The 10,431-nt window shown below is 36.3% G+C and overlaps 1 protein-coding gene across 1 annotated transcript; it reads left to right on the top strand.

Moving 5' to 3' along the window:
• The first annotated feature begins 238 nt into the window (after positions 1–238).
• Positions 239–10,176, top strand: FAM240B (family with sequence similarity 240 member B). Its single transcript, XM_039880483.1, has 2 exons — positions 239–381; positions 10,089–10,176. The coding sequence occupies exons 1-2, from the start codon at positions 239–241 to the stop codon at positions 10,174–10,176; spliced, it is 231 nt and encodes a 76-aa protein (XP_039736417.1).
• The last annotated feature ends 255 nt before the right edge of the window (positions 10,177–10,431 follow it).

Genomic DNA, 10,431 nt, shown 5'->3' with positions numbered 1-10,431 from the left:
AGATTTCTCCGTAGTCGTAGGGCTTGTTTATCTAGATCTCAGGCAATTTTTCCATACTGTTTGCTCCTTGTTTCTGTCACAACTCTGATTTGTTCACCAGAGCGATGAACAGAACTTCTATCATCTATGTCATTTCTTCTTCCTATGTCCAAATTCATCTTTCACCACTCCAAAAATTAGAGTGGCTTTATTTGAAGGGCTGGGACTTGATGTTTTTCTTTTTATTTTTGTTTAGGGGATGAATAATCAATACCTCCGTCGGGAAGTCTTCTGCTGTGAAACTTGTCGTGAGCTCAAAAGCTTCTGGGAAAAAGAAATTAGCAAACAGACTTGTTACAGGGAACTGGAGGAAAATCGTCAGGGAAAGAGCGCCTTGAGAAAGTATGTGGATTGTTTCTGTACTACTTTTGTACAAATTTCCCCAGAAATAGACCAGTTGTGAAGATGGAGAGATTGAATCATTTTCATTACCCACTGTTCTAAAAATGTGAATGTTGGGTATGGTAAGATAAAGTCACTGCAGCCACAAGAAGAAAGAAGAATGAGGTTTGGAAAAAGAAGTATACTCACAGATCTCAAAGAGGAGTGTCACCACATGCCATGCTGGTCCACAGGGGAAGCACCAGGTTTTGGTCAAGTGGTCAGAAGTTGCTCAAAACATGCTTATCACAAAACATCTGTTTGTCAGAAGACAGGAGCAAGGGAAAGTCTAAGCCAATGCCTTTACTGGGGTTTCCATGGGTAAGGTAAGGCGGATAGGGTAAACAGCTCAGGATTGGCTACTTTGAATAATTCCAGAGGGCTCTAGTCTATAGATGTGGTCTCTAGTTGCCTGGTACCTAGCCCTGGGGTGATTATAAGACAAGGGAAATATGACTTCATTTGTGAGAATTAGATAAGGAGGTGGTTGGGGCCACAGGTATGTGATTGGTTTAGATGCTAGCAGCCTTTTGCTATTTCTAAGAAAGGGAAAGCTATGGGAAAGGCAGAAATCTGTGGCCAGCAAGATTTTTAAGATGCCAAAATATCATAAAATATAGAAAATTAAAGACATGATTAATTTATCTACTCATTCAGTCTTGCCACCATCTATACTAGAGTTTCTCAACCTCTGCATTATTGACATTTAGGGCTAAATAATTCTTTGTTGTGGGGGGCTTAAAATATTAGATGCCAGTAGGACTCCCCTCCCCTACTGTGACAACCAAAATATCACCTGACATTAATAAATGTTCCCTGGAAGGCAAAGTCACCATGATTGAGAATCAACAACTTATAGATAAGGATGAGCCTTTTTTATATATAAACAAAAAGAGGTTGTGGTATTTATATTTTGACAAACTAAAAAAAAATCTCTTCTCTATTCTCCCTCTGTCTCAATCCTAGGCATATGAGTTACACTAAATTTCAGAGTTAGGTCAACATTTACACGTAAATGTAAAAGATTCCACATCTGAGATGATACATATTAAGATTCTTGGGTGAAGGATAATGTGGTCTTTTCCTCATTGGCAAGTGAACTGATTGTTCTAGCCAAAGGAATCTGCTCAGAGGAGAACATTTACTTATGTGAGAAGACGTGTCACATGTGTCAACATTGCTTGAATAAAAGGGCAAGCACCTGCCCTCACATATGCAGAACCTTGGAGCAGATGGATCAGCTCAATTTTTCTGGGACTATTTGAGTTCTCTGTCCCTAAAATGGGACAGCCCAGTCAGGCTATCTTTTTGTCAAGATGCCCACTCACAGGTAAAGTGACAGCTCAGTGTTCTGTTGGTCAGCAAGGCATCATGCCTCCATGTTTCTGACCATGCTGAGCTGAAAGCATATGTAATGTTGGTTCACGTGTGTTGAAACCACATTAATGTACAAAAACCTTTCTTAAGCCCCTGAGGGGAAATAGCCTCTCTCCATACCTAGGGATGAACTCTGCCACCCTTCCACCTACATTTCTGTTCATCCAGCAAGCAAAACCAGGCTTTTCTATATGCTAGAAGAGTCTCATGTTAGAGCATCTAGTCCTAGAGATTCCAGGAGAGCGAAGAGAGTCAGTTGTATGGTCCCTGCCATATTCCTCCCCTCAATTCCACTGGGAACCAGATCCTAGTAAGAACCCTATATTGCATCTTCCCTTCCAGAAGCCCTGAGGTGTGATATTAAAAGCAAAATTTGCAATATGATCTGATTTTTGTCAATACACACACACACACACACTCACACACTCACACGCAGTCTATTTGTATGTATAGGGAAAAGATTAGAAGAAAATACACTAAGATATTAAGAGTGGTTATTATTGACTGGTGGGATGGCAGGTGTGTGTGTGTGTGTGTGTGTGTAAATGTCTTGTTCCTTTTTTTTGTCAAAAGTTTCTACAACAATATTCTGCCACTTTGTAATTGGGGCAACAGTGGGGGAGTTATAGAAAACACAACCTTGCAAATGGTCCATAAAATGAATACATTAATTCTCCAGGCTCCAATGTGCCACAGAAATGACCCCTTTCAAAGTATGGGGCAGTTTACTCCTCCTTCTCTAGCTAAAAGAATAAATCTTCAAAATATGCTCATCACAAAACATTTTACCATTATGTCCCCCAAATTAAAATTTGAAGACATGCACAGAGCTACTGCATTGCTTGGAGCAGAGGAAGGTCTAAGAAGCAAGGGAATAGGGGCAGCTTCCTGTGGTCCCCTTCTCTATTCTTGAGACTCACTTACCAGACCTGTTACCCTTAGAAACTGTGAATAAAAAACCCAAAAATCTTAATTTGGTAAGCATTGAATGACAAGCTAGTGATTTTGTCATTATTTTTGCTATAAAACAAAAACAAAACAAAAAAACATACCCACATTATCCTAGATGAATCAGGTTGCACAAAAAGAATATGTTTTCAAACTAAACAAAACTAGAATGTTGGGACATTTGTTTTAATCCTGCTGGTCTGAGCAGTTTGAAATGCTATCCTAATAGAATGATCTTTCAGTGTACACTTAGAAATCAAGGAATGTTATATACTCCAAAGTCCCTATTCCAGCCCCATGGGCTGTGTCTCCCCAAACTGTATGCTCCTGACACACACCATTTTTAAGTCTACCCTCCATTTATACAAGGGAAATTCAATTTAAAGTGCAATCAAGAATGTTCTAAGTGAACAGTGGAAGACAAAAACCTCAAAGTTTTCTACCAACCCCTTTGCTGATAGAACAAAGTCAGTATTGCATTACATTCCTCTCCCTTTGTTGGACTGACCAGCAAAGAATTGTGCCAAAACTGGGTGGAATGGAAACAGGTGTTTTGCCATGGACATGCTCATTAATACATGCCTGCATGTTAACTGACTGAGGAATGTGGCCAGAGCTGCAGAGAATCCATTTACCCTGGTAATTGATGTATCTGGCAGAGGCCCTGGAGGTGAGATCACAAGGCAAAGTGGAAACCCCCGATTCTCTTTTGTCCAACTAGAAAGAAGCCGCACAACATGGGTAGAATTTGTCCCCTGGAGAGTTGAAAAACTGTATGCAAATAACTGATTGAGGGAATTTGAAAAGTCAAATGCAGCATAGGTATGATGACCAAACCTGGTTTGTTGAGACAGATATACACCTATCATTCTGTTATATTTATGGTTTGCACTCCCCTTTATTTTCAAAAGTATCTCAGTTTAATTGATAAATTGTATGGACGCTTAAATCTAAATGACTAGCCTATAACTATAACTGAGAAACATACAGTGCTTATATGAAAAATAATGTTTAATGCAAGAAGTATGGTATTCAAAATACTCATCAGAATTTAGCATAACTCACAGTGTCAGGTAGACATTAAATCCAGGGGACTTGCATGGGGAGAGGGATTTATCAAGCCTCTACTTAAGACCACTCCTCACCTCCTTCTGTTCAGAATCCTGCTTACCAACTGTGTCAATCCGTATGCTTACAGCTGCAGGTAACAAAATATTCAACTCATAAGCTCCTAGTCATATGAAATCATTATATTTCAAACTTTTATCAAATGATATATAGTCTACAAAAAATGACAGGGAGAAAAAGTTTACTTAGATTCTTCATTCAAACCGAGGGGTTAAAGAAAGTGGCTGGTAAAATGAGTTGGTCTGATCAGTTTACCAAGGTAGCCAGCTTGTGTTGATTGATGACATGATCTGCCCCATGACCAGAGATCCAGCCAATGAGCCGCAGGTCACAAGGAAACCAAGATCAGATCCATCTCTCCTCACTAAGGAAAAACCACTATAAAGACATGTTCATAAGAGTGGCAAAATCATCATCTGCTCTTTCATATTAAAACAGTGCAGAGACTACAATTGGTGTATTGAGATCTGAAATGAGAGATCAAGAACTCAATAAACTAAATTATTTGATGATAGGGATTATTATTTTACTACTCTTCTTTATGTATTGGAATAGCTACAGAAGTGCTCTACTCAGAGCTTCTTCTAGGTAACTTTCAATGGGGAACATAGCTGATGAAAGCTCTAGCTGCCACCTTTCTGGATCACCATTGCATTTGAGCTGAGGCCACCCTTACACCCAACTGTTCCTAGCCAATGACTGGGCATGGCAGAGGTAACTAGTCTTGGGCAATTCTTGCATGATAGGACTCCTCTGGTGGATGACTTCTGCTTAAGGACACCCCAGCAACCCAGTCCAAGCTCTCTCAGAACTGTACATTCCTTCCTTCCTTCTCTCCTTTCACAGGTATCATACCAGCATAGAAATCTGAAGACTCTCCCTTACCACTTCAGTTCCCTTCACCCTTTATTTAATGAGTGAGTCAACCAAATCTGCTTCTTGGAGGACCCAAATTGACACAATATATTTAAAGCTTAGCATATAATAGAAAAAATCTAATTAAGTGTCCAGTTGATCTTCACTGGTTCTCATTAAGGACATTATGATTGTAGTTCAAAAATCTCATGAACACTATTCTACTTTCTAGTCAAACTCACACTTACCAAGGAGAATCTGTTTTCCTAGATATTAACTATAACTCTTCCAAAAATCAGATGAATCTATAACATTAAATAGTAAACATTATTTGGTCTCCATTTGAAAAGTAAGATCAATATTTCTAGGCTTAAGGAAAAAATATTCTCTTCAAGATTTAATGCCAGTTGCATTGCTCCTCTACTACACATCTGAGTCTATACACCAAATTTTAAGCATTATCTTTCTCACTTTGACCTTTCTTACTACAAAATAAAAGGCCCGTCCATATATGCACTTGTATTTATCAGCTTACTGAGAACCCAAAGATAAGTGAAAACAACATGATGATTAAAGATATTGACCAAAAAGGTGCAGCAAACAGTGTAAATATTCATGAAAATGATTTAAAGGGAACTTGGGTAAATGGGATCCTGAATCCTTCATCATCTGGCAATAAATAGTAATACAGCCACTATAATAAATAAATAAATGTGTCATAAACCCCAGATTTCTAAATTCTGTTCCTAGAATAAATTCATTATTCCAATGTGTTAATTTGGTCCTCCAATAAGCAGAGGGCAAGGCAAAATTAGATGGATATGATATTTATTGGGGAAAGCACCAGTGAGAGAAAAATGGGGAGGGTGTTGCAGTAGGCCAATAAATGTTTAACAACTGGATCTCTGGGGAAAAAATGCGTACATATACAATATATACATACATATGTTTATTATAAAGTATGTGTAACATAATTTACAAATAATAAGAAAATATCCAATGTTGTTTATTATAAATTTTATATAGAAAACTATTCTCAAAGTACGCTACTAGTGGTTTTTGCCAACCACTTCTACTTGCGCCCAACCTATGGTTATGATTCAACCATGATTGGACAAAGTCAAACAACAAATAAATGCTTAATCACTATCTAATTTAACAAAGAGGTCATATCATTAAGAGTAGTAGTTTTCTACTACTGGAGGAATATTTCCACAATTTATTTTTGCTATTCACAACATAATAGCTACAGACACTGCAGATTTCTAAGTTTAATCTGCAGTAATAAGATTTTTTCCATCACTTATCTAAACACAAATGGGATGTCAGCAAATATTTGCTGTAAAAGACAGACAGTAAATATTTTTGACTTTGTGGGTCATGCAGTCTGTGTTGCAACAACTCAATTCACAGTTGCTGTGTGAAAGCAACTGTAGACAACATGTCAACAAATGGATGGAGCTGTATTCCAATCAAACTTTATTTTGAAAAAGCAACTGGCCAGCAGGATCTCTGAGCAGCACACTTTTATACCCACTACACCGAGGGAGACTTAAAGACTCTTTAATTAATGAAAGAATCCATTATATTAAGAAGTCCCTCAAGTTCAATGAAACACACAGGCAGCAACCCTTGTTAGTGAGATTTAAAAGATTCCAGTAACAGAGTCATGTACTTTTGGACAGAAACTTTCAGAGATGCTTAACAAGAAAAGCTTGTGAGCTTGGATATTCTCAAGGTTGAAAAGGTTGGTTAAAAATTATATATAAAATGGATACTTAATAACCATAATAAAGATACATAACTATGAAAATTACTCACAGGTGGATATCAATAGAAGGTCACATGGGCTCAATAAATCATCACTTCTTAAGTTAAATGTGCAAGGACCTATATGTGAAGGAGCTGCCCGCTAATGGGAGAGCAGCAGTTCCATGTTTTATCTCCCTTTCAAACAGGCAAACTATGTTTATTTCATTTAATTTTATTTAAAGTTGAGGTAGAATGAGGATTACAATCAGTATCTTAATATTCTCCCTTGTCTCTAATTCTTCTCTCAATATTTTTTCTTTCAATCCTTGGTTGCTAATCTGCCTAAGCAACGACCACCACTAAGCTACAGGCTGACACTCCAGATTCCTTCCTTTCTTTCTTGGGCCCATAATTGAGCAGAGTTTTAAGTAAGTTTCCTGGAGCCAATTTGGTAATAGGTTCCTAGAGCCTTCAAATATTTATTATAGCCTCTAAGTTATTCACCTCTGGGAATCTCTGAGGAAAATAGACTGATACATGTAAAGGGTATTAAATATTATGATACTCATTTTAGGGTTATATATAAGAGTGAAAAAGTAAAATTGAATCCATTTTTTAAAATTTTTTATTATATTTTCTTATTTTCCTGTAATAGCATGTATTACTTTCCTTTAACATTGTTATAAATTGAATCATGCCACTCCCTCCCAAATTCATATGTGGAAGTCCTAAATCCCGGTACCTCAGAATGTGACAATATTTGGAGATAGACCCTTTAAAAGAGGCGATTTAGTTAAAATGAGACACCAATATAACTGGTGTCCTTATTAAAAGGAGATTGGACACATGAGGAGACATACGGAATACACACACACAGAGGAAAGATCACCTGAGGATGGAGCCAGAAGGCCATCTACGAGTCAAAGAGAGAGGTTTGGGGAGAAACCAAACCAACCAACATTGTGATCTTGAACTTCCAGCATCCAGAACTGTGAGAAAATAAATTTCTGTTGTTTAAGAAATTAACTATCCAAGCTGTGGTATTTGTTATGGTGGCCCTAGCAAACTAATAAAAACATTTATCCAATCTTTTCATTTTGGTTATTCTTATTTTTGAGAAATTAACACAAATGTATATTTTTTAAATCAAGCATCAAAAAAGAGTGTATATTTAGAAGTGAATTTCCTTCCCACTGAGTGTCCGAGGCCTGCCCTCCAAAAAAAACTGGCATTGACAGTTTCTTGTGTCTCTCCCAAACAATCCAGTTTGAATAAGCAAATAAATATATATCTAATATTTTTATGTAAAATGGAACTATTCGATGTTCACTATTCTGAACCTTGCTTTTTTAACAGTCAATCTTAGAAGATAGCACATTCAGTTCTTCTTTAGTGTTTTCCATTGTAATGATGTAACAATTTATTTAACCAATCACTTTAAAAGACAATTAGGTTGTTTTTATTATCTCTGGCTTCACAAATAATGTCGTAATAAGAATACTTGTACATACATTTTTGCATACATGGATCAATATTATGGAATAAGTTCATAGAAATGAAGATGTTAAGTCAAAGGATAAGAGTTGTTTAAAGTTTGATAGCTATTGCCTCTTTGTCTTGCAAAGAATTTGTAGTAATTTAAACTCCCACTCTGAGTATGAAAGTGCCAGTTTCCACAGTCGCTAACACTGTGTTGTCACTCTTAATCATTGTTAACCTGACAGGTGAAAATAGCATCTCACTTTTTAAAACTTAATTTAATTAATTATAAATTTGAGACATTTTCATGTGTATATGAAACAGCTGGATTTCTTATGGAACAGCCTATTTACATCCTCTGCCCATTGACTAAGGATTTTCTTCTTCATTGATTTATAAGCATCATGCATTTCTTTTTGAGTACAGTTCTGTGAGTTTTGATAAATGCTCAGAATGATGTAATCAAGATATAGAACAGTTCTATTACTCTGAAAAATTCCCTCATTCTGCTCTTGATGGTTAACTCCTCTACCAACTTCCAATCCCTGACAACCACTAAATTGTTCTCCGCCCCTCCAGCTGGGCCTTTTCCATGAATGAATTATACAGCATGTGGTCTTTTGAGTCTGGCTTTTTTCACTTAGCAGAATGTATTTGGGATTAATTTCTGTTGGGTGTATCAATCGCCCACTTTTTCTCATTGTTGAGTACTATTTTGTTGTATGGACATGTGATAATTTTGTTATTCACCCCCAAGATAAAGGACATTTAGATTATTTCCAGGTTTTGGTGACTGTAAATAAAACTGTTATAAACATTCACAGGTTTCTGTATGAACATAAATTGGCATTTCTGTTGCGACTGAGATTACTGGGTCATAGGGTAAGTGCATAGTTAACTGTATAAGAAACTGCCAAACTGTTTCCCAAAGTGACTATACCATTTTGCATTTCCACAGCAATGTGAGAGAGTTCCAGTTACTCAGCATCCTTGCAAATACTCATTTTGGCTTTCATTGTGAGAGTTGTTTTTTTAATTTTATGTTTTTCTTTTTGTTTGTTTTGCTTCTTTTTGGTGTTTGGTTTTGAATTTTTATTTGTTTTGGTTATTTTATGAGGTGAAGGTACCTCATTGTGATTTAATTTGCATTTTCCTAATTATGTTGAGCATCTTTTATGTGCTTTTTTGCCATCCATACAACTTCTTTGGTAAAACGTCTATTCAAATTTTTTGCCTGTTTTATATTGAATTGTTTATTTTCTTTTCATTGAGTTTGAAATTTTATATATTCTGGAAACAAATCTCTTAACAGATATGTGATTTACAAATATTTTCTCTCTATGACTTATCTTTTATTCTCTTTACAGTGTCTTTCACAGAGCAAATTTATGTCCCAAATTTTCACTTCTTTTATAAATTATGCCTTTTGTGTTATATATAAGAATTTTTTTCTTATCCCAAAGGAAATAATGAAGACACGATTTTTTCCAAGAAGCCTTAGTCCTACGTTTTAAACTACATCTATGATGCAGGGTGTAGATCAAAGCCCATTTTTTGAATATGGATGTATGATGTCTTAACACTATTGTTGAAAAAAACCAACAAATATGTTTTCCTCCATTGAGTTGCCTTTGCTCCTTGTCACAATCAAATGGCCATGTATATTTATTTATTAATCTATTCCATTGATCTATTTGCCTGTTTCTTCACTAATACCTTGATATCTTGATGGTGGTAGCTCTATATTAAGTCTCAAAATCACACAGTGTGAGTTCTTTAACTTTCTTCTTCACAATTATTTTAGCTAATCTATTTCTTTGCCTTTCCATGTTAAATTTAGAATCAGCTTGTCCATACCAACAGAAAAGTCCTGCAGAGATTTTGATTGAGATTACATTGAATCCACATATCAATTTAGGAAGAAATAAGTTTTGAGGGTAAACTACATATCCATAAACTGCTCACTTGTCTATTGACTTTTCTCTTCATAATAAAACTAATTTTATAAAACTAATTTATAAAAATTGTTTTTCTCCTTAAAATATGCTTTAAAGGAAAAGAAAATTTCACTGGACTGACAAATGTGGAGGCTAAGGCACTAAACCATGTGTGTTATTTCTTCTTCTCAGGCTCAGAGAAGAATGGAAGCAGAGACTGGAGGAAAGGCTGAGGATGCTGGACAATCCTGAGGAGAAGGAAAAACAGATAAATAAATAAGGTGGGCTGAGAGCTTCCTGCCTGCCTCATCCACTTCAAAGATAACAAGCCACCAAGGGCACTTTTCTAGGAAAAAAAACTAACACCCATGTTATGTTCACTCTATTTGCTCTCCTATCTGTGAGGGGATTTACATGCAAAAACCTCCCTCATGCTAATGGAAGTTATTATCCAACTCAATCTTCCCTACACAGATGACAGGATGACCGCCAATGGGATATGAAGCTCAGGTTATTTAACATAAAAGGCTCTTAG

The sequence above is a fragment of the Pteropus medius genome, unplaced genomic scaffold (assembly GCF_902729225.1).
Source record: "Pteropus medius unplaced genomic scaffold, Ma_sr-lr_union100, whole genome shotgun sequence".
In the NCBI taxonomy this organism is placed as follows: Eukaryota; Metazoa; Chordata; class Mammalia; order Chiroptera; family Pteropodidae; genus Pteropus; species Pteropus medius.
Note: the sequence above shows the minus strand (reverse complement) of the source record. Positions and strands in the feature narration are given on the sequence as shown.

What these genes read in the sequence shown, in the direction of transcription:
- FAM240B (XM_039880483.1), top strand. Translation starts at nt 239, where the DNA reads ATGAATAATCAATACCTCCGTCGGGAAGTCTTCTGCTGTGAAACTTGT. An exon ending in GGAAAGAGCGCCTTGAGAAA is followed by an intron (nt 382 to 10,088) that starts GTATGTGGATTG and finishes TCTTCTTCTCAG; the next exon opens with GCTCAGAGAAGAATGGAAGC.